The sequence below is a fragment of the Macrobrachium nipponense genome, chromosome 26, assembly GCF_015104395.2.
Source record: "Macrobrachium nipponense isolate FS-2020 chromosome 26, ASM1510439v2, whole genome shotgun sequence".
Taxonomy (NCBI): domain Eukaryota; kingdom Metazoa; phylum Arthropoda; class Malacostraca; order Decapoda; family Palaemonidae; genus Macrobrachium; species Macrobrachium nipponense.
Genome location: NC_087215.1, coordinates 33,035,258 through 33,061,186, shown reverse-complemented (window position 1 = coordinate 33,061,186; position 25,929 = coordinate 33,035,258). Strand labels below are relative to the sequence as shown.

Below are 25,929 nucleotides of genomic sequence, written 5' to 3'. Positions count from 1 at the left end.
GCCATCGTCACAAGTTTTGGCTTTAGAGAACACAAGGCGGTGTGCTCTCTAAGCCTTCCGTTGTGGCCTAAGAATGGAAACCCGTTTTGTCCTCCGGGCCAGGAGCTTGGAAGCAAGGATGGCACAAGTTAGTGGGCAGGAGCCAGAGAGAGTCCTGTGCCCTGTCGGGTCTCTCAAGTTTTGTCTACATAAAACTCAAGAAAGTCGAAGTCATTCGGGCAATCTGCAGTGTTCCGAAAAAGACCAGACTTGCCCATATCGAAGAACACCCTGGCTTCAGTGTTAAGGAGTTCTTTCAAAATGCTCCTTCATTTGTGTTTGCACAAAGATTTGAAATCTTTTTTATCTGAATGCTCACGAGGTGAGGGCGCGGCCTCGGAAGCATTTTCAACAGAGCATGGCACTCAGCAACATCCTGAGTAGCATGTTTTAGCGAAGCAACTCTGTGTTCACTTCACACTCCCTGCGAGATGTGAAGATGGCATATGAGATCTGCTGCTCGCTAGGGCCATACGTGTCTGCAGACACAATCTTGGGGGCAAGAAGTACCACTCATCCTATCCTGTAGAAAATGGTTAGGAAGAGCTCTTAATTTAGTTGTTGAGTCGCCGACAACGGCGACTTCTTAACTCTTAAGCCTTGGTTAAAACACCTTAACTTTGGCTAGGTTGGTCAGGTGGTGATTATATATATTATATATATATATATATATATATATATATATATATATATATATATATATATATATATATATATATATATATATATATATATATATATATATATATAATATATATATATATATATATGATATATATATATATATATATATATATATATATATATATATATCTATTTATTTTATTCTTAGCCCTCATGGTATGGTCAATACGTCTAGTCACGTCGTGGTCACGCCCCTGTTGACAGATCATCTGGAGTGCACCAGCTATATAGGTCTCTACCTCGCTGGCAACTCTAGTAGCACAAGCAGACTTACGTGGCAGTAACCACGAAGCCAGCTATGCTAACAGGTGGAACCAAGATGTAAATCATCTGCATGCATTTGTTTCCCAAAATCCTTCTATTCTGTCCCTTCCCACCTCCAAAGGTGGGATTCAGCTATATATATATCTGACAGGAAAGTTTCATGAACAAAATGATATTGTTATGAGATATATATAATCAAGTACCCACCCACCTCCCCTCAGGGGACAGTGGAAATAAAAATTATGAAATAGAAAAAAAATGGGAATGGTTCCTGATACCCGCCTCCCAGCGGCGGGAATGGGTACTAACCACCTGGCCGACCACTGCGTGTGTCGGAAGTTTTTAAAATTCTGTCGGACTTCAGAAAATACAGCTATATATATATCTGCCAGGTAAGTATGAACAAACTTTATTGTATCATAACAATATCATTTCTCGTGGCCTGTTCCCTTCCCTTCACTCTTTGAATGGAGGATTGCAGAGAAGAATGAGTAGTGAAGCCTAGCAGCATGGTTGAGTTTGCTGGCATGTGTGCAATGGGTTTTTTAATTCATATCAGTTTGAGTTGGTGCATTTCACATAAAATAAGGCTGCTTATGATTGATGAGTTTTTACAGCATTTTTTATTGTGAACTATAGTACTTAGTGTAAATATCAAAGTCTGAGTATAGTCTAGTTTTTGGAATGCACTATACATGGTATTCTTGATTTAGAGTACCTGTAATTTCAGACATAACAAAAAAGATAAAAATACATTCCTCTGAGTTATTACCAGAAAGGTAGAACATGGCCTAAAGGAATTACTATAAAATTTAATCTGCTTTTCATTATACTTTTCGCTGGCTTTTGGGTATATAAAATTTGGGGGACTGAGAAATAAGTCCTTTGATTTAGTATTTGAAAGAGAGTAATGTGGAACTCTAATGTAATTTTAGCACTGATCTAAAGAGAAAACAATAGAAAAGGAGGGAAGAAAAGTGAGGCTTAACCATGAAGGAAGTTATTAAAGTAATTAAAATAGAGACAGAAAGGGAATTCTAAAGTATGACAGAAGAGGTAACATACAGAGAAGTAAAGGAATTCTAAAGCATGACAAGAGGAATATACAGAGAAGTACAGTAGTACCTCGAGATACGAAATTAATCCGTTCCGAGGCGCCCTTCGTATCATGAGGTTTTCGTATCTTGGACCACATTTTACATGTAAAATGGCTAATCCATTCCAAGCCCTCCAAAAACACCTCAGTAAATTTCATAATAAAGCTAAATTGACCTATAAACAATGAAATACTACAACAATTTGGACCATTCAATACCTAACTTAATAACGAAATGCAAATTAACCTGTAAATAAAGTGTATTAGTGTACATGGTATACAAGAAATACTGTACGTAAAATGTGGAAGCTTACCTTTTGAGTGAGGCTATCTCCGAAAGTGGTGGCAGAGGAGGAGGACGACAAACGGCAGATACGTACGTACGTACACTTAAGTTTACAAAAACATAAAAAAATGTAAGGAAAACATACATAAACTAAAATTTATGAAACACATTAACAAAACTGTAACACTAAACTTTACAAAAAACTAAAATAAATTTTTTTTTCTTTTTTTTGGTTTTTTTTTGATTTTAACTTTTTTACTTTTTTTTTACTTTTACGTAGGTTTTTTTTTTATTTTTTTTTTTTTTTTAACAGAATTTCAACTTCATCACCACTTTCAACTTTCTGTTTTATCACTTGGTTCTTCCTTTTTGTTTAACTTTCTGTTTTTCATCACTTGGTTCTTCCTTTTTGCTTTCAACTTTCTGTTTTTATCACTTGGTTCTTCCTATTTGCTTACTCCTGCTAATGCTAAAGGCCTCTTTAAAAAATAACGATCCAAGGAAGATTGCTTCTGCCTACTTTTCACAATGTTCCTGAAACGACTCGGGCAAACGTCAACGAACTGCGCAAGCATACGACCTGTGTGAGCCTTTTCGGGGTGTCATTTTTCTATAAACGATTGCACTTTATGAAAAGCGGCTAGAACATCCTTAATTTCTGACGTTGTCATAGGGTCCTCCTCCTCTTCCTCGCTGCTGCTAGAGAACTCCTCTTGAACGACGTTATGTTGCATGGCCTCCAACTCCTTCAGGTCATCCGTCGTAAGCTCCTCTTGGTGCTCCTCGAGAAGGTCGTTGATGTCGTCCTCTTCGACGACCAGCCCCATGGACTTGCCGCAGTGCAAACGATCTCATCAAGATCTGGTGGGAAAACGTTTCAGGGATCAACTGTTTCTTTTGGACTCTGCAGCACCAGCTTCGCCCACGTCGAATCCCTCGAAGTCTCGGGCGGATACGGCATCAGGCCAGAGTTTCCTCCACGAGGAATTCAAGGTTCGCCTCGAAACCACCTGCCAAGCTTGGTCGATGAGTCGGATGCAAATGACGATGTCGAAATGCTCCTTCCAAAGGTGAGGTTTGTGGTATCGGTGATGTCGAAAAATCTCTTGAAAAGATGTTTCGTGTACAGCTTCTTAAAGTTCGCTATCACTTGCTGGTCCATGGGCTGGAGGAGAGGGGTGGTGTTGGGCGGAAGAAAAAGAATCTTGATGAAGGAATGCTCCGGATATCTTCCTCGAGGCCAGGAGGGTGGGGAGGGGCATTGTCCAACACCAGCAGACATTTCAGGGGGAGGCGCTTCTCTTCCAAAAATTTCTTCACTGTCGGGCCGAAACACAGATTTACCCACTCGGTGAACAAAAGCCTCGTTACCCAGGCTTTTGCATTAGCCCTCCACATCACTGGAAGCTTCTCCTTAAGCACTTTGTGGGCCTTGAAGGCTCGAGGAGTCTTGGAATGATACACCAGTAGGGGCTTCACCTTGCAATCCCCACTGGCGTTGGAACAAAGTGCGAGCGTAAGCCTGTCTTTCATAGGCTTATGCCCGGGTAGCTTCTTCTCTTCCTCCGTGATGTACGTCCGACGAGGCATTTTTTTTCCAAAAAAGGCCAGTCTCATCACAGTTGAAAACTTGCTGAGAACTGTAGCCTTCCTTGGTCATCATCTTGTTGAAATCTTTCTAAATGCTTCGGCTGCTTTCGTGTCCGAGCTGGCAGCCTCCCCATGCCGCACCACCGAATGGATGCCAGTTCATTTACGAAATTTCTCGAACCAGCCATGCGAAGCCTTGAAATCTGGGGTTTGTGTTGATGTCCCTTCTTCTCCGTCGTCTTCCGCCTGCGCAATCAAATCGCCGAAAATAGCGCTGGCCTTGTGGGAGATTGCCGTCTCCGTTACCGTATCGCCAGCGATTTCTTTGTCTTTTATCCAGACAAGAAGCAGCCGTTCCATCTCGTCGTGCACGTGGGTCCTCTTGCTGGACAAAATAGTGATGCCCTTGGACGGTGTAGCTGCTTTGATGGCATTCTTCTGTTTAAGGATGGTGCCCATTGTCGACGGATTTCGGCCGTATTCCTTGGCGATCACACTCAATCGCATACCAGCTTCATACTTCTTGATGATCTCCATCTTTGTTTCCAAAGAGAGCATTCGCTTCTTTCCGTGAATTTCAACTTTCTTGGGACCCATGACTACGTTATCTTGTACGTAATTTACGTATAAGTACAATAAAGTTTTCGCACAACACGATAAAGTACGTGTACTGCAACGAAATCACTAACGAATTTACGTTACTAAACGAAATTGTTAGACCGAACGAATACCGCGTGCGTACGATAACGATGCTGGTACGAAGTGGACGAGGTAGGCACGCCACCACGTATATGTACATAGATGCATGATGGGAGGGATGCTGTCCAATAGGAGAGAAGAATCTCATGGTGGTGACTAGCATCAGGAACCAATGGGAGAGCAGGAGGATGGTGGCGAGTCTACTAAGTTGGCGGGGCGCGAGTTTCAAAATTGTTATCGGTGGTTTGGGCGAATCTCAGACTTTCAGAAACCTTTCGTATCTTGAAAACTTTTTGTATGTAGAGCCGTTAAATTTTTCGTATTGGCTTTCGTATCTCGAGTTTTTCGTAAGTTGAGCCTTTCGTATCTCGAGGTACTACTGTACTGTAATTTATGGAATTTAACAAGGAAACTGTGTGTGTCAGTTAAACTAGGTATATATTTTGTTATTTAGATAATGTAACCATAAACTAAAAAAAAAGCAGTAATGTAATAGAGGGGTGACAAGGCAGGTTCTTACCCTTGGAACAAATATACCTCCCCAAGCTATGACCAAAATACCTTTGTTCTGCATACTTATAGAGGGGTTAGTGGTAAGACAGGCTATTCCAGGCTGAATAATGGCAAATTGAAACATGGATGTAATCACCAGGAAACCATTATTGTTACACATGGAAAGGAAGATATGAATATGTACGTACCTGTCACATTGTTGCCTTTAGATTATCAGTAGTTTAACTAGGCTGCCTAGTACTATTGGTTTCTCTTATAGACCTCACTCAGGATTTGTTCTGGAATGAAAACTGTGTCAAGTTGAAAGTTATACAGCTAAGTGAAAGTAAATCTAAGGAAATGAATGAATGAAAAATAAAAAGTTATTTTTTCTTTGTTTTATTAAATCAGAAATTATATAATTTTTTGTCTTTTCATCATGTTTCAGGACAAATTGGATCTTTTTGTACCATTGCATTTCTTTGGTTGGTGGATGAAGACCTTGTTATTGCGAGACTGGTGGCTGTGTTGGGTGATATCTGTTATGTTTGAGATTCTCGAGTACACTTTAGAGCATCAACTCCCAAACTTCTCAGAATGTTGGTGGGATCATGTAAGTTAAATCTTGCCATTTTATCTTTTGGGTATTTTGCTTGTCAAGTGACGTATGCTTTTTTCTATTTGCTATCACATTAACAGACAAGAGTTTTGACTTACCGTTTGTCTACATTCAGTGTTATCCTGTCATTGTTCTCTGCAGTACGTCTTTACTTATTTGTCCAGAGACTCCAGTTCAGTGAGTGTTTTCCTTGTTATTGAATTTTACTTATTTCTCTTAACAGCCTGTACCTTTTGATACATAATTCTTCCAAATTTACTTTTCACTTCAACAATTTATCTCTCTTACTCTTTATGAAGTAAACCTTTTATACTATGCAGTAAAGCATGGGGAAAATGGACTTGCAAAAAAGCAAAGTCTGTGCTGTGCATTAGATCAGTACAGTATAAGTAAGACATTGAAGAATTGCTTGTATCATAGTGTTACACCTGCATCTTTTTTTTTCTTTTTTTGTGAAGATTATGAAAATTTAATTCATACTTTTATATTTGAAATGATGAATTTGATGAGGACACAGGTAACTTATGAAAATTGCTTGAGTTATTAATAGTTAGGATTGTTATCTTTAAAGGATATCATTCAAAGGTCATCCCTTGGCTGATGCTGTTCATTCTTGTCATAGAATAGAGACCACTGGTAAACTCCATATCTAGATGTAACTGAACCCGATTTAGACAGAGTCTAGCTTAGTCTCAGAAATCTTTATTGCTTTTAGGAGCACAAAACCATGCTTTACTACATGTTCACACTTCTTTATCAAAACCAATCTCCATGAACATTATATCATCTTGGGTGAGACAAGGTCTTCATAAAACTTGGTCACAAGTGAATGGTCATTGGTGAATGAGTCATGTTTTGACTTTAGGTTAATGTTCATGAAGTGCCAGCACTTTTGTAGGCTGACGTAAGATGTAACCCCAGTATAATTTGAGGTGTGAATGATATAACTTTACACTGATTAAAAGTCTAACGTCTATTTTGTTTACCCTAGGGATATCAAGTATACTTGCTATGGGACTTTCCAGTATATTGTACATTGATGTCTGCAATGTTTAGCTAATGAAGTAATGTTGCTATCTTGGTGCTTAAAGTAACTTATTTATTAGCAAGGTAATTAGTGGAAGCTATCCCCATGGGGAATCATCTGTCAAAAGCCCTACGCAAATTGCTATCTGTACAAAGATGATAAGAGGTGAGGTATTGGTGGAGCTGAAGTGAAATTGTATAGAAAATGTGAAAAAAGGTATAAATGCCAGCAGAAATAGTGAGTGGAGTGCTTCTCTAATAGCAGTGCTGATCATTTGTCACTACTGAGTGAGCTACTTTATATGTACATAAAGACTTTTGCTTTTTCCCTGGTCTTTTTTTTCTGCTGATTTGAGATACATTTTATGTATAGATAGTAGTGCCATAGTAATATTTTTACTTGATTCACTATAAAATCAGAATCTTTGTCTTTGGCTTAGATCATATTACAATACAAGGAAAGTACTCATGGTGTCTTAATTGGTATGACTGTATAACAAATTAATAAGATTCACTGGAGTGCAGTTGTAGTATTTGGAATGCCCAAAATGTGGAAGGTTTATTTTTGCTCGTGTTTTTCAAAGAACAGTTTTTCTTTTGATTTTTTTTTATTTATGTTAGTGGGAAAAGGTTGCAAAAACTGTTTCAATTTTCTTGTAAAGCTTGTTCAAATTTGTCCACCCCATCTCTCCCCTTCACCAGTATTGTTTGTTTCCTTGTTGTGCAAGTGTTTCTGAAGAAGCTCAATAGCATTATTAGTCTTGTGTGGATGTTTTGCTGTGTTTGTTTCCTTGATGGTTATTACAGACTATGATTTTATTTAATAAGTAGAAGTTTCCAAGATTATTCTGGCAGAGACATTTTCCCTGAAGTAAGCGGTATAGAAAGATAGTAGGTGAGTATTTGCATTGTACCTGTAGCCTCTTGGTACTTAAAATCATCTCTGGTAGAGATCTCAGTGTGTAGTTTTGCCAAAAATTTTTTAAATTATTTTTTAGGACCCTTCTGTTAAGTGAGTGTACATGGTGTTCTTTGAAAATATATTTTTGTTAGTGTTTTATTTACCATAGGGTGCCTTGCATGGTGTGTACATATTATCTGTGTTAACAATACACCTGTTTTTCTCGCTGTACTTTTCTATTGTATACAGTGGAATCTGATAAAAGAAAATATTCATCTTATAAACATAAATGTGAAAGCATATCCATACAAATCTCTCTAAGAACATGTCTTCTATTGGATGTATGTACAGATAAATCTTGTGTAATTTTGCTTGATCACATTATGTCATAACATATTATGTTTTGTTTTTTATATTACCTTTTCATCCCCATCCCTTTTTGCTTGAATTAACATGTAGATTTTAACAGATAATATTTACAGTCTCTTGAAACAATTGATAGAGTGCTGGGTGGGAATTTATTCACAGCTTTCACATTACTATTCCTATTGAGATGTAATATCTGTGCCTCTGTGGCAGAAAGCTAGAGTTTTCAATACTGGGAAATGAATATTGAAATGCAGTGATATTCATTAGATGGAGTATCACTAGAGATCTATTGGAATTTTTCAGAAGGCCAGAAGCAGTGCAAAGGGTTATGTTGATTTTGACGTGTGAATTTTGAAATCTTGTCTTGCGCTTTTCCTAATTATTCAGATTCTCTCAGTTCACCTAGAGTTCACCCAGATTTTTTCATCTGTACAAACTCCAAAAGGATTGTTCAACTAATGACCATAACTGGGCTGTAGCTTAATGGAAATTGACAAAAGCAGGATTTTATCCCAGAGAAAATGTAGACCCTATCTTGAAAGATAGGAGACAATTTGTGGTGTTGAAAAAAAAAAAATGCATGCAGAAAATTTCAGTCTTCCAATAATGGAGTGAACCTTAATGACTGGTTAGTAATGGTACTAATACTTGAATTCTGGGATTTATTTTGATATGACAAACTTGAAAGTGAAAGCAGATTCATGTTGCTTATGGAGGAACAAGGAGAACTTTTAAAGAAGAACTTAGCAGTTAAAAATTCTCCATGATGATATTCAAGCATTAAAGTAAATAATAAATCTACATCATGTACTTTTTTACTATTTTCATTAATAGAATAAAATAAGATTATTTCTGCTTAACCCTTAAACGCCGACTGGACATATTTTACGTCGACATTTTTTGTCTCTCGGGTGCCGACTGGACGTATTTTACGTCGACATACAAAAGTTTTTTTTAAAATTCGCGGAAAAATACTTTTAGGCCTACCAGCCGAAAACTCTTGAGTCACGCGCCTTGGGGGATGCTGGGAGTTCACGGATCAAGGTGTTGTTTTGTTTACAATTGTTACGCAGGCGCGAATTTCTTTCTTGCCGCACAAAAGTATCTGTGACACATCTCGGAAATTATTTCGTCACTTTGACATAATTTTTGTACCATTTTAAATTAGCCGTTACATGGAGTATTATGTATGAAAATGTGCGCATTTTTATGTAGAATACAACGAAAAAATACTCATGATTGTAGCTTTTATCAGTTTTGAGATATTTTCATATAAATAACGATAAGTGCCAAAATTTCAACCTTAGGTCAAATTTGACTCTACCGAAATGGTTGAAAAATGCAATTGTAAGCTAAAACTCTTATATTTTAGTAATATTCAATCATTTACCTTAATTTTGCAACTAATTGGAAGTCTCTAGCACAATATTTTGATTTATGGTGAATTTATGAAAAAACTTTTTCCTTACGTCTGCGCGGTAACTCTTCCGAAAAAAATCATACATGCGATTGTGGTACTGTTTGCACCATTTTAAAATTAGCCGTTACATAAGTTTTATATATGGAAATGTGCGCAATTTCATGCACAATACAACTAAAAACAAACCATGGTTGTAGCTTTTGTCAATTTTGAAATATTTTCATATAAAAAATGATAAGTGACAAATTTTCAACCTTCGGTGAACTTTGACTCTACCGAAATGGTAGAAAAACGCAATTGTAAGATAAAACGCTTATATTCTAGTAATATTCAATCATTTACCTTCATTTTGCAATAAATTGGAAGTCTCTAGCACAATATTTCGATTTATGGTGAATTTATGAAAAAAATAACATTTTTTTACGTCCGCGCGGTAACTCTTCCGAAAAAATCATACGTGCAATTGTGGTAATGTTTCCACCATTTTAAATTAGCCGTTACATAAAGTTTTATATATGAAAATGTGTGCAATTTCATGTAGAATACAACGAAAAATAATTGAAGGTTGTAGCTTTTCTCATTTTCGAAATATTTGCATATAAATCACGATAAATAAAAAAAAACCACGTTCGGTCAACTTTGACTCTACCAAAATGGTCGAAAAACGCAGTTGTAAGCTAAAACTCTTACAGTCTAGTAATATTCAGTCATTTATCTTCATCTTGAAACAAATTCAAAGTCTCTAGCACAATATTTAGATTTATGGTGAATTTAAAAAAAAAACTTTCCTTCCCTCCGCGCGCGGATTCTCCGCCACAAATCTCCGAAATGCGTATGTCCCATTCTCGGAATATTTGCTCCATTTCATATTAGGCATTTCATAGAGTTTTATATATGAAAATGTGCGCAATTTCATGTAGAATAAAACGAAAAATATTTGAAAGTTGTAACTTTTCTAATTTTTGAAATAATTGCATATAAAAAAATATATAAAAAAATTCGACATTCGGTCAACTTTAACTCGTCAGATATGGTCGAAAACTGCAATTGTAAGCTAATACTCTTGCAGTATAGTAATATTCAATCATTTGCCTTAATATTGCAAGAAATTGGAAGTCTCTAGGACAATATTTAGATTTATGGTGAATTTTTAAAAAAAATATTTGTTTACATCCGCGCATTACGAATTCATGCATTATTTTGTGATAATATTTTCTCTGTGTTGCTTTTATCGTTTTACAATGTGTTATATACCAAAATGATTGCAATTTAGTGTACATTACAAAAAAAAAAAATTAACTTGTTACCTTTAACCGTTGTGCACACAGAGCGATTTGAATACAATTATATATGAAATTTCATTTTTGCGCTATCATATATCGCATTATTTATATATGATAATGATAATTTTTTCATTTCTGATGGTTGCATACTAAACTTCAGGCAATGACAAAAAAAGAGCCAAAAATGAACTCTTAATCTTGAAAACTAAGCGCGCTGTGATTTTTTGAAAAAAATATTTTTTCCGCTTCCGCGCTCACTCCGAAACACCTCCAGCACACGGGAAACAATTTTTATTTTACTGCTTCGGCGTTTAAGGGTTAAGTTCTCCACTCTCTTTGTGGCAGTAAATAAATTTAATTTGTAATGTTTGCTGCCCCAGTACTGTTTGACCATTTAAAGCTAGACATAATATGTAGTGCCGTTTACATTCCAATGAAGGTTCATCCGACGTTTTTAATTTTTAAAGAGTGGAACATCTTTAATGGCAGTAACAAAAGATTTTAAGTGGTGTTTACCAAAGGCTTGATAGTAAAACTTAAATTTGGAAGTCGCTTAAGTTCCAAAAGAGATGGCTATAGGTAAGTCTGCAAAAGTCTGCAGTGCTGTTGTAAGAGGGAATAGATTTGAGCTCTGTTATCCACATATCCAATTAGCTATGTCTGTACATCAGAAAGTGCAAATGCTATTTATTTTCCACATGTTCTAGAATTTATTTATTAGTTGTAAGTTTAGAAGAGGGTAATCTTTTTGTGGTCAGAGCTTGGTGTGAGTTTCTACTGTACATATAGAATTTAATAATGGAAAGTAAGGAAAGAAGGCACACGTGAAAGTTGTCACCTGTTATCTGGTATCTAGTTGCATTAAAAAATGTGAAAACACTTTTTAGATTTGACATTAGAGTGGTAAACTTTTGGTATTAGCATTTTAGCCCTCTGTAACCCAATTTTGTTCTGTATGAAACCTTATATTTTTTCTCCCCTTATTCTCAGAAGGTCCCAGGTTTTTGTGAAATGTGGTGAATGTCCTTGTTGGTTGACCAAAATGAGAATTAAAAGAACAGATGCAAGATTTTAACTTTTGCCAGTAGTGTCCCACAAGCATTTTATACATTTTTCATAGCAGAGATGGAATGTATTTTAGTATTTAGTAGTAGGATAGTGCGTTCACTCATTTACTCTGGTTCCTGGTTATTTTTCCCCATCACAGATTTTTCTTTTATCATTTTTTTCTAGTGGATAATGGATGCGTTAGTGTGTAATGGGCTTGGAATCTTCTGTGGTCTGCAGACTCTTAAGTATTTCTCCATGAAGACGTATCACTGGCGAGGACTCTGGAACATACCTTCCTACAGGTAAAGGGATTTGAGACCTTCCGTCAAATTCACTTTGGCATCGCAAGTCGTTTGTACAAATGTGGATCCTAATTTTCTATGTTTCTAATTGTTGAGAAGAGATCGGACAGTTCTGTGTTCATTGCATAGTATGAATAATAATAACAACTGCATTTTGATGATAAAAATGAATGTGGCTCATGTCTTTGTATGCATTAAGTATTTCCCCTCACTGTGCTAGGTAGTCTTAAGAGAATGATGTAGAAATTGGAAAAACTGCTGCACACTTAAGAATGTTAGTACAGTATGGATGTTGGCCAATGTAGTTTTGGAAAATATTTTGCCATTTGGGTTTTACACACCTCACCATTGATATCCCTTAATATCAATCAGTCAAGCACTCCTGTTTGTCAACCAGAATCATAAGACTCATTTTAATTTAGAATTAAGGCAGCTTACTTTTGTAATGTGAATACCGTACAGTAAATAGTTTTTCTTCCAGAAAGCCTTATTTTCTCATTTCACTTTGAAGCAGAAACACTGAAGACATCTAGAATTTATATATATATATTTATTATTTTTAGTCAAAGATTGTAAGTCCACTTCATAGGATTCCTTTAATTACATGTACTGTATATTAGATTAATATTGAATTCACTAATAATGACTAATAAGTTATTAGCCGAGATTTTATCATAAGGTATTCTGTAACTGAACATTGGTAGTTAGCACTTTGCAAATGGAACATTAAACTTTTGATTTTGTGCCAGTTGAAGTTGTCTTCAAACGAGTCACAATACGGTTCTGCTGTGCCTCGTATTCTTTTCCTCATGTCTTCTTTTCCCCCTTGGGTATCTATCTTTTGACTTTTTTCCCCACTTTTGGCCATCATTTAAATTTAAACCTTTTGGGCTAGCTCTGCTGGAGACCAGAGATTTGAGTCAGTAAGCTGCCATACAAACCTGCTAATTTTGATCTTGGTTATGGGAAGCAAACTGTGCAAAGTAACTTTTGAAGTTCATGAATTAATAGTTATATTTCTTGGGCTCAGCTCGTGTCGCTGCGCGAAATATCCTTTAATCTATTATTTCTAGGGTAAATGTACTAACATACCAGAGAATAAATAAAATAAAGAAAAAGGTCAGTATAACTGACTCGTCACCCTCCAGGAGGGTGTCGGTATGAACACTAGGCGAGTGAGACCACTACCACGAGCCAAATGCCAATAGAAAAAATCTGCCCACTACAAAAATCCCTCCAAGAGGGAGCCGAACCCCCACAGAGTGAGCAGCTCGTACTACTACTACTCCATCCCATCTGCCGACTGCTGCGCCTCTGGTGGCCATCCTTTCAAGTTAGCACCCACGAGACGGTTGTGATATTTTTCCTCTCTGTGTTTTTTGTGCTAATTTTGATCTTGGTTATGGGAAGCAAACTGTGCAAAGTAACTTTTGAAGTTCATGAATTAATAGTTATATAATTGGCCATACTTTCCTAAGCTGTCTGTCTCACCACACAAAAGCTTTTGCTTCTTTGCTGTTTCTATCAGCAACAGGTATAAGGATCAACTTCTTTAGAATTTACCTCCTTTTCATGACTATTATTTCATTGCTGTATGATTTTGTTTTAGTTTACATGTTTATCTGTTGGTGATGGGTTGGTTAGTGTGCTGTTGTAACTGTAGCTTTATTCAAATACTACAGTATTTACTTGAGTTTTCATTATACAGATAAAATTTGTTGTGTGAAATCTCCATCAAGGAGACAACTCTTTGTTTCCAGTATCTTATCATCTGGATTGCTTTGCTTTCCACATACTGTCCATTTCCACATACCTGTCCATTTTAACTATATTTTTCTCTAAAATTTACATGTCTTTCAAGAACAAATCCTTCTATTGAGAAGAGAGGACATTTAGAAATTTGTCAGTGGTGTCACTAATGAGGTAATTTATAATGATAGGATGCAGTGCATACAGTATTTGTTCTTTTTGGTCTTTTAGGACATATTCCACCTTGTGTCAGTATTACTGTCTGTATATTCTGGGAAAGTAATAGCTGAAAAGCTTTGGTGACACAAACTTCCCTCCAAGTTAGCTTTTTGATTTATAAAGAAGAAATTATTTATAATTTATATATGACACGGGGTATAATTTTTGTTATGTAACACAGATCTCTTGTACCGATAATACACTCTTCTCATCCTATACAGTATATGAGCCTCTTTGGTAAACAACAGTTTTTGGAAATGAGATCTTTTGGATGGTGAGACAGGGCTCACTTGTGGGTCTGGTTTTGTTTTTTATCTAACTAGTTTACTTGAGATGTACCCGTGTGGGAGGTACCACATACAATAGAGATGTCGCAGAAGTTTCTTTGTAGTAACCCATTGGCCCTCAGGTGCACTGCTTTTCACCTATGAATTTTCATCCACTTCCTTTGATCTTCCAACTTTGTTGTCCAAGAGCTATTAGAGTTGATATGAGCCCTTTTTGTCTTGTTAAAGAACTTGATGGTGAATAACAACAGAAGTTACTTCCAACTGCTTTTTTGTTCCTGTATCTAGTAAGAGTTTAAACCCTTATAAAAGGATGGTTATCCCAATAGCAAACCTGTTTCCATTGTCTCATAAGTAACATGATGAGCGAAAGACACAGGAGAACAACCAGTGTAAATCCTTTTTTGAAGAAGGATGATTTTGTCAGCAGCTTGTTTAAACGTGTTGCCCCTTATGGGATTATGGTATTCTCCACTTAAAAGATTTGAAAGTGTTTGGTTTTTTCCAAGCGTTATAACTGGTAGTGTCAGAAGTACTGTATTTAAACACATACATTTGTTATTCAAGGGGATCATCATGTGTAGTTTTTGTGTTGGGGTATCTAGGTGTTGACGATATTGATGGCTGGAGCATCGTTGTAGCCCAACTATACTATTGCTCTCTTTTACTCTTCATTCATTATTTGTGCTTCTTGTCAGTTAGCTGCCAAGATTCTCCAACTTCCGTTTTGATCCAGATTTTTTAAATTGAATAATTTAGGTCAGTACTTTGTACTCATAAAAGGAGACATTCATAGCTAGGAATTTGTTATAATTAATGTTTCAGATGAATTGTAATGATCTCCTCTCACAACACTCACTGTGGGACTTGAGTATGTTTGCTCACTTAATAATGTAAATTATTATTATTCTTGAATATTCCAGCAGTGTGGGGTCAGTGGAATGGGTGTTGGCAGTTTCTTTGGCAGTGTGTTTTTGAACATCTGCTGTTAAACAAGCTACCTGTCTCGATTTGATCTGTAATGATATCCTAATAAAATTGTCATTGCATGTCCTGGTTGTTTTTGTAATGGGAGCTACATGGTCCGGCAAATTATTTGTTTCTGTCCCCTTCAGAAATGCATTTCTTCCCATTGGCACCCAGTGCGAAAAATTTTCCGTGCTTAATTATCATGACATTTGGAGTTCATTTAATCGGTCGTTTTTCAAGAGGAATAAGCTGAGTAAATTTTCGGATAAACATTTGTTAGGGATGATTGAAGGTAGACCAAAAGTACTGTGAATAGCAGTTGCTTTATTCACAGATGCTTTAATTGGAATGCAGCAATAGGGGTAGCTGAATGAATGTATTAACTAGAGGCAACAAAATGTTTGAGGTAGATAAGAGTGTAAGGAATTAAGCTGTAATAAGTTTTGTTGTTTTTCTTATTAAGGTTCTTTAATTTTTGAATATTCAAAACGAACTTGCATCAGATTATTGTAATGAAATGTGTTGGTAAGGTATTTGATATGTATTTAGATGTTCCTTTACAATTAGCATAAGAATTAATGTTTTGTTTTGTTAGGTGATCTGGTTCAGATGAAGTATTGAATATTAGTCAGGGGAAGATTGGTAATCTTAATAATTATAGAACAAAAACTGGGTAAAGAATTTCTTTATTCCCATTGAGACAGAAATTAATTTTACAAAATCAGATAAAGCAATATGTTAATACTGGGAGAAAGGCCAAAGAATGAAACATTAAATTTTTAGCCGTTTTTAAGTTTTGAAAACATTGCTCCTTAATTGTTAAGATCTGAATGCATTTCTTTCCCTGACCTGAGTTTTAGGTCTTCATGGGAAAGGAAAGTATATACGTATATCTGTTTCATTCTAATCAGAGTTTTTAAGGATTTCAGTGAAAATTCAATTAAATGTCCTAGGAAACTGAGAAATTAGGCATTCTTTTTAGGAAATTATAGATAGAATTTAACATATCGAGAATTTGTTTGTCATTCAATGATAAGAAATTACCACTGAGAGGTTGTCTTCATTGTATGGCCCTTGTATTTCTTTAGATCTAGTAAATGCGATCACATTTCATTTATATTTTACCTTTAAATTTATATACTATTGCATTTTTTGTCTTTTACAGTCTTTAAAATGCTTAAGGTATATTTATTCCCCAAATCATAAAAAGGATACAGATGTTAAAATATAAGCGAATCCCACAGGAAAATGATAGTCAGAAATCCAAGCGCTTTCGTCTTTACTAAGACATTGTCAAGGAGCTAATGAAATACAATTGGAGAGAAAGGTCTCGGGTACACAAGATCAAGAATACCAGATGGTTAATTGTCAAAAGGGTAAAAATTAAAAAAGATAATCCAGGATTACTGGATATCACACTGTCACAAACCTAAACAGATTTGACCCTAACCGAAATTACAAAGTATCTTTAAAGTCCAAAACATGTAAAAACTGAATATATTAATTTTGTTGCTTATATTTATCTACAACTTTTTTCATTATTAAAACATCAAGTTTAAATAAACCAAGACTTAAATTTAGAACATTTCTATTATTTGACTTTATGAAACAAGATTCAATGATATTCCTTTTAACTGTGTCATTACATGGGATTAAGGCTCTTGCTTGACTCCAGTTAATATGATTATCTAAATCTCTCATATGTACGAATAATGCATTCGATATTTGCCCAGTTCTCACAGAATTTGGATGCTGTTTGAGACGTTGTGAAAGAGATTTACCGGTCTGTCCGTAATAGACTTTATCACACTTTTTGCAAGGAATTTCATATATGCAGCCTGGAAGATCTTTAGGAGAATTTTTTATTACTAAACTCCTGACATTAATATTACTGAAAACAACATTTATGGTAAAAAGCTTTAAAATTCTAGGAATATCTAAAAACATTTCTTCATAGGGTAATTTTTGAATGTTATGCTTACTAAATTCAAGTTTGTCATTAGTTGAATAAAATGTTTTTCTAGCTCTTTTCCATGCCACATCTACAAAAGTCCTTGGGTATTTAAGTTTCAATGCAATATCATAAATAGTTTTAATTTCAGCGTCAATAAACTGCGGGCTACAGACACGTAAAGCCCTTAGGAACATCTCGGCAAAAACAGAGAATTTAACATTTTGATGGTGATTGGAGTAGTAATGAACAAAAGAGGCAATGTTAGTTGATTTTCGAAAGACTGAAAAGGTGAAATTTCTATCATTTCTATGGACAGTTACATCAAGAAAATTCAAATTACAATTTCTTTCTTCCTCTACAGTAAATTTTATAGAAGGGACTAAATTATTGAGATTATTAAGGAATTCCTGGAGATTTTTGTGAACTGGCCAAATACAGAAAATATTATCCACATACCTAAACCAAATAACTTTTTGGGACAAAATTCTTCGGTAAGAAGTGGGGGGGGGGGGGGGAGGGGGGGGGGGGGGGGGGGGTGTTTTGTCTCACAAAAAATTGCCATGTAAATATTGACTAAGGACAGGAGTTAAGGGATTACCATAGCCATGCCAAACTTTTGTACAAAAAATTCCCCATTAAAACAAAATTTACTATCTTTGATACATAACCTTATGAGACTAATGAGGTTTGCTACACTTAAGGGAATGTCATGATGTTCTAATTCATCCTCCAAATATTCAAGTAAGTCATCTACAGGGACTTTTGTAAATAAAGAGACAGCATCAAAATTCAAATTTAAACTATTCAATTTGCTTATAAAATCAACATTGTTTTTAACATTCGTGTTAGAAATGTTTCCTACCAAAGGAGTAAGAATTTTTACAAGCCATTTAGATAAATTATACGTAACTGGGCCCTCTGAACTGATGATTGGTCTGATAGGGTTATTGATTTTATGTCTCTTGACTAAACCATACATATAAGGAAGGGAGGCGCATTGCGGTGTAAACTGTTTAATTAAATGGTCCAAGCCCTTCAAAATGGATTTAATTGTTTATTAAAATGGGAGTTCACTGTCTGTGTAGGGTCAGACCTCAGTTTATGATATTGTATTGAAACTTAAATACCCAAGGACTTTTGTAGATGTGGCATGGAAAAGAGCTAGAAAAACATTTTATTCAACTAATGACAAACTTGAATTTAGTAAGCATAACATTCAAAAATTACCCTATGAAGAAATGTTTTTAGATATTCCTAGAATTTTAAAGCTTTTTACCATAAATGTTGTTTTCAGTAATATTAATGTCAGGAGTTTAGTAATAAAAAATTCTCCTAAAGATCTTCCAGGCTGCATATATGAAATTCCTTGCAAAAAGTGTGATAAAGTCTATTACGGACAGACCGGTAAATCTCTTTCACAACGTCTCAAACAGCATCCAAATTCTGTGAGAACTGGGCAAATATCGAATGCATTATTCGTACATATGAGAGATTTAGATAATCATATTAACTGGAGTCAAGCAAGAGCCTTAATCCCATGTAATGACACAGTTAAAAGGAATATCATTGAATCTTGTTTCATAAAGTCAAATAATAGAAATGTTCTAAATTTAAGTCTTGGTTTATTTAAACTTGATGCTTTCATAATGAAAAAAAATTGTAGATAAATATAAGCAACAAAATTAATATATTCAGTTTTTACATGTTTTGGACTGTAAAGATACTTTGTAATTTCGATTAGGGTCAAATCTGTTTAGGTTTGTGACCGTGTGATATCTGATAATCCTGATTATCTCTTTTAATTTTTACCCTTTTGACAATTAAGCATCTGGTATTCTTGATCTTGTTTTGTACCTGAGACCTTTCTCTCCAATTGTATTTCATTAGCTCCTTGACAATGTCTTAGTAAAGACGAAAGCGCTTGGATTTCTGACTATCATTTTCCTGTGGGCTTCGCTTATTTATGAAGTCATGTACATCTACTGTGATTTTTTTAAGCATGTTAAAATATGTTTGATTTATGCTTGTGTTGTCATTAAGAGGAGTGAATAGCCAGATAAAACTGCCAAATCTGCAATTACTATGAAAAGTTCAAACGTAGAAATTCTAGTTAGTGTTTATTTACGGTAATTTTCATAAAATCTTTAATAAAAGACAGACCTTAAACAAAATAAGTCTGGTCAAACCCATTGCTTAAGTATGGCATTTTTCACATCAAAAAGGGAACCACATTGAAATCATTTTATCTCATCTCTTGAATCAATGTTACTCATTTACCCTGTATTTATTTGGTGATTGACCCACACCCAGCAGTTCCTTTTTGCAGAAAATTGGGGCATACACTAACAGTCACAAATATTTCTCGTGTGAATGTAGAAATTTGGAAATAAATTTAGGAAATTTTATCAGAAACCTTGTCATTTTCAGTTTATTCATTTGTAAAATGGTTGAAATAAAGCCTCTGGGTCCTTCCTGCATCATTTAAGTTATAAATCAGTGGTGTACTTAAACTACTGAGTGGTAGTAACAATTCTGTAAAGTTCAATGGATTTTATGCATTGGCTGAATATAAGTTACTGTTCAATAATTTGTGATGCTGGTTGACAGTCATTGAGAATGTGGCTAATATACGAGTTGTTTGTTGGCTGCATGGTAACTAGTATGGTGGCAATAATGGCATTTGTGATTGCTAACTTACCTGTTGTAGGAGTAACATTTTAATACAGAGGTGGTGGCAATATTGTAAATGCATTTTCTCATTAGCAAAGCAAGATTTATTACGTAAATTTTTGTTTACCAAGTACTGTATTTAAAAATTAGTAGTATTTTTCTATTGTTCATTCAAGTTCAAGGGAGTGTTTTCATGGGACTTTTGGAGTACGTAATTGTAATACTGTAGATAGGAAATATTGTTATTTTATTGTATTAAGTGCATAAATGTTATTTTCATAATTATTTGTATGTTGTTTGTAAATGTAGAGAATTTTATCAATGAAAAAATACAAATCCAAGAGAAATCCTCCCTTGGATGATAGAAAACTGAGGACTAAAAAGTAAACTTGAGAAAGTTTAATAATATGTACTGTCTCTGGCAAATTAAGGGTCTTAAGATGAAAAAGTATATTGGTAATGGCACACTAAATCAGTCAACTGACTAGTTTTGAAAAGCAAGATCCAGTTGATTATTAATTTTAATTTGATAAATTATTTTTAGATTCAGTATTAAGGATTTTATATGTAATAATCATAATGGTATAGGGGATTCATATGTAGGGACAGTAACAGATATGTATCTTTAGTTACTGTTAGTGTAAATAATAGGATGAAAAATCGCAGTATCACTTTGTACCTTATAGTGTAAGGTTGTAATTCTCAGCTATCTATAACAAATTTTGTTTGGGTGAGCCTTGAGTTAGGTTAGTTTATTGCTGATGTAACTTGTTTTTCAATGAAGATAGCATCAAGAAAATGAAGATTCAAGTTGGTAATATTATCATTAAAGCTTTAACCTAATGTTGAGCCTGTATGTAAATAACAGTCAGTTCCCATTCTTTTTCAAGTCTTAACTTTGTGTATTACCATTAATACCAAACATCTTTCTCATCTTTCTATCTAAATAACTGTTTACAGCATTTCTGTTTTAATTTTATTCTCCAAATAGAGGCAAGTTACGGCGTATAATGGCACAATTTGGCCCTTATGTTTGGGTGGACTACGACTGGAAACCTTTGTCCTCGCTGGGCCGATGGTTTTCTATGCTTGGAATCATTGCTGTGGTGAGTTAGTCTGTACAAGTTTAAGGAAGCCCAAATACTCGAACATAGTTAGACTTCTTTGGCCTCCTTGTCTTTTTTCATATGCTATGGGTATTTTGTGCTGTGGAATAACTGCACATTGTGAATGATTGTGTTAATGGCTGGCCTATTATGTAAAAAGCTGAGACAAATGAATTACCAGAATAAGTTACTAAAAAAGTAGCTGTGTACTACTTTACTTTACATCCATTCCTTTTGTCTCATTTCACTTAATATTATACTCGCTTCAAATTTAATCTTTTCCATTTCAATTCTCATTTAAGAATAAATTCAGAGCAAGACCTTTGAGAGGCTGACAATATGACCCAGCAGTCTCAGTTAAACAACTTTACAATTATAATATCAAGAATAGTGAAAGGCAGTCATCATTTAAGGAACCAAACAGATTTTTTTTAATGGTAGAACTCAGACTATAGAAACATTCTGTATAGATCAGAAATATGTTTTATATTTTGCCACACCAAGTTTTCCAGTGTGTTTTGGTAGTTTTGAAGAAAACATACTTGCATAATTTATCACAATTAGTTCACATTCAGTATAATGCAAGATTATCACTTGGCAGGTGAATTAATGAGTTATGTCAGATTTATTTTTCATTGTTGACTTTCCATAAGTTTTAGTTTCTCCTGGTTTAGTTTCTCCGGTTAACATTTTAGGTTAGAAAAATTATTTCTCAAGTCCATCAGCCCAGTATAATGAGTATTGTGCAATTTTTTCTGTACATCAGTTCCTGCTGGCTGAGCTCAACACATTTTACTTGAAGTTTGTCCTCTGGGTGGAGCCAAGTCATTGGGCGAACCTTGTTCGCCTTGTCTTTATCCTGCCATGGGGAGCTGTCGCTCTCAGAGAAGTATTCCAGTTTTTGGATGACCCGTGAGTTCTGTTCCCAGTGTAGAATAGTATAAGGAACTGGAGCAATTATATATTTGTAAGAACGGTAATGCCAGCATTTTTCCTTGTACACAGTGTAAACCTTATTCAGTTCTTTGCAGCTTCCATTCAGCCTCGGCTGCATTGCTTTGCACTTTTCATCTATTCCTTTTGACATTATATTATCTTGCCTGGCTTTCCTTCTTTCATTTTATCTTGTTCCAGTTTTTACCTTTTTTAGAAAAAAAAAGTACCATGGATAATCTGCATGTCTTTGCAAATATGATTTAGTGGGTTTTATTGGACTTTTGTACTAATAATCATTTTAAGGAAATTAAGTCGGTTTGAATTTATGCTGCAGTAAAGTATTAAATATTCAAATAGAAAATTAAGTCGGTTTGAATTTATGCTGCAGTAAAGTATTAAATATTCAAATACAGCATGCCTAATCCTTTACTTTACATTATGGACATAGCATGCTGTGGGGCAACTTTAGTATCCCCTGGCAGTGGACAATAATTCTCTTCTTTTTATTCTGTAAGGTGGTAGAGGCCAGAAAGAAAGAAATCAACGCCAAGATTTTCAGATCTTCAAACATAGGTACAGAAGTAAATGATAAGTGATCAACAAAAGAAGGGAATGACTATATATTGTAATTGATTACCATATATATTAAGCATAGAAAATGAGGTAAACTGAAAGAGCAAGGAATTAGATGAAAGAATTGTGAAATGAAGTCTTGACATAAAAAACCAGAAAAAGAACACTTTACTTCATGGTTATTTGGCCACTAGCATTAGCACTTGCCCCGAGAAATTCTTGCCATCTTGCCTAGCTTAGCTATATGCTGTGATGCTTTTAAGTTTCTTTATTGCTTAACATCTACTTTCAGAGACTGTGTGAAGTTTGGTCGTCAGTCGTGGCTATTTCTTGTCATCGTCTGTACAGAATTACTAATTGTTATCAAGTTTGGGTGGGAGACTGTAACTATTCCCTTCCCTAGGTGAGTTATTTAGAAATTTTCAAGAAATGTTAAGAAAACAAACATGTTAAGCTGAATGCTAGATTTGAAATTTATAATCTGTGAATCTAAACCTTCATGTTTAATGATACACTTGTAATGGAGTATAACAAAGCTGAGGATCCATGAGTGAGAAACTTATCTAAGAAAATTTAGCCATAAATTTCCAGTTTCCAAATGCCATCCTTTTTTTGGCTTTTTCTTACTTAGTTTTTAACAAGTTAAACACTTATAAATTATCACAATTATCCTCTCAGATTCTGATGATATCATCCAATTCTTTACCTTGGAGATTCTGTGTTGTAAAATTACATTTGTCCAGTTCTTAACCATAGAGTTTCTGATGATCTAGAATGACATCATTTAACCCTCAAAGATAGGGATTCCGTTTGTAAAATTGCATAATCCAATTCTCAACTAGTACTGAGATTCCAATTATATATAAAATTACATTATCTAATTGAGACTTTGACTATATAAAATTACATCATCCAGTTCTCAACTCTTAGGATTTTATAATATAAAATAACATAATCCTGTTGTTAACCTCTGAGATCCTGTGAGTAAAATTGCACAATCTAATTCTCAATCCTTGAAATATCCCGTGGGGGATTAATGTTGTCAGTGCACCTCATATTGTGCACTGTTAGCATTACTAAAGGGGGTTTACAGCATCCCTTCGGCCATAGCTGAATTGACTGAAAGTGCCCTAGTGCTAGGCCTTCAATTTAAGCTGATTTTTCATAAATACGTGTCATAGCCAACCTTTGAGATTTTCGAAGGTTAAATTGCAGAATCCAGTTCTGTCTTTTGAGATTCTAATGATATAAAATTTTATAATTAAATTTCCAACCTTGAAATTCTGGTAAAATGGAATTATATCTGAAAAAAAGTAGAATATACCCAATTGCAAAATAAAATGGGAGGCACTACTTGCATTACAAGAGAGAATTGATGATTAGCCAAGACCTAAAGTGTATAGGAAAATTATGTACTGTCTGTTGCTCCTATTTGAGATTTTACTTGTACATGGTAAATCAACACCAGTATATTTAGTCCTTCATATATGCTCTATCCTTTTCTCTCTTTCCAAGTGGTTATCCATTTCCAAATTCTATTATTATTATAATTATATATATAATATAATATATATATATTATATATAACTCTATATATAGATATAATATATTTATTATTTATATATATAGATATATATTAGATATATTATATATCTTATATATAATAGAATATATATATATTTATATATATATATATATTATATATATATACTTATATAGATATATCATATATATATATATATTTATAATAATATAAGATATATAATTTATATCATAATAGATATATATAGATTATATTATAGATATAATATGGCATATTATTATATCTATTATATAGATAATATATATTAATTATATATTCAATTATATAATATATCTCATATATATATATATCCTATTAATAGATTATATATATATATAACAATATATATATAGATATCTATCTCATCTCTATATATATCTCTCATAATATCTATAGATATATATATATCAGATCTATAATCCTATATATCTCTATATATATATATATATGATATATACTCCTTATCGATATATCGCTATCTCTATATATAACTTCTATAATTATCTAGCTCGAGATATTATAGAGATCGATCTTCTCTTATATCTCTATATATCTCCATCTATATTATATATATATATTCTATATAGACCATCTATATATCTAGATTATATATATAATCTCTCTCTACTAATATATATAAATCTATTATAGCTCATTCTATATAGATATCTATAAAGAGATAACTATTATATATATATAGTATATATATCAATATATATAATATGTCATATATATATATGTATCATATCATCTATATTATAGATATATCTATATATATACTAATATATATAATATATATATATATATATTATATATATATATATATATTACACACATATATACACACACATATATATATATATATATATATATATATATATATATATATATATACATATATATATATATATATATATATATATATATATATATATATATATATATATATATATATATATATATATGTAAGAGTTACATAATAAAATATGGAATGTTATTCCATATATAAAGACTAAAACCTAAAGAGGTCAACCAGATTGCTTGCAGGAATGTGATCAGACTAGGGACGCTAAGATGACGTATACAATAAAGTAGGCTAAGGTGACGTGCCGTCACCTGTGGTCATTCATTTGTTTTGAAACATTAGTCCAAGCTCCCTGCTTGAGACAACTCACCGACCTATAATTCAAACGGCCTACGTGATTTCTAATTTTGTGTATGTTCTATGTTCGAGCTACTGCCTCTGCTTCTTTTATGATTTGTAACCGAGATGGTAGTGGGAACAGAACAGAATTATCCATCATCATTGGCAGAAGCGATCAAGCCATCGTCATTAGAAGACCTGTACAAATTTCCTCTGACTTCATCATGTAATCTCAGAGAATATAAGTATTTTTGTATACTTCGTGTTTTCTAATAGAACCTCACATCTTTGCCGAATCATCATGAGTTTAACACATCGTCGTCATAACCAAAGAAGATAATACCGACTTCGCAAGTGATCTACAACCCCCAAGACACTCCAATGAGTATGGAAGTGCATAACCAACCGACTTAGCGTAAGATTATCGCAAGTCTAACATTACCTCATAGGGCGTCTTATTATACAAGGCAACAGCCCTAATATATATATAATATATATATATATATATAATATATATATATATATATATATATATATATATATACACACATATATACATATATACAATATATCATATATATATATATATATATATATATATATATATATATATATATATA

General features: G+C 34.0%; 1 protein-coding gene across 3 annotated transcripts in view; it reads left to right on the top strand.

The window, feature by feature from the left end:
• Positions 1–25,929, top strand: part of LOC135200165 (phosphatidylserine synthase 2-like) — a 180,857-nt gene that overhangs the window by 103,802 nt on the left and 51,126 nt on the right. For all 3 annotated transcript variants that reach the window (XM_064228523.1, XM_064228526.1, XM_064228524.1), the window contains 5 exons: positions 5,599–5,763; positions 12,002–12,120; positions 20,960–21,074; positions 21,841–21,986; positions 22,876–22,986. In XM_064228523.1, coding sequence (XP_064084593.1) covers positions 5,599–5,763; positions 12,002–12,120; positions 20,960–21,074; positions 21,841–21,986; positions 22,876–22,986 — 656 coding nt within the window. The remainder of the gene's footprint in view (positions 1–5,598; positions 5,764–12,001; positions 12,121–20,959; positions 21,075–21,840; positions 21,987–22,875; positions 22,987–25,929) is intronic.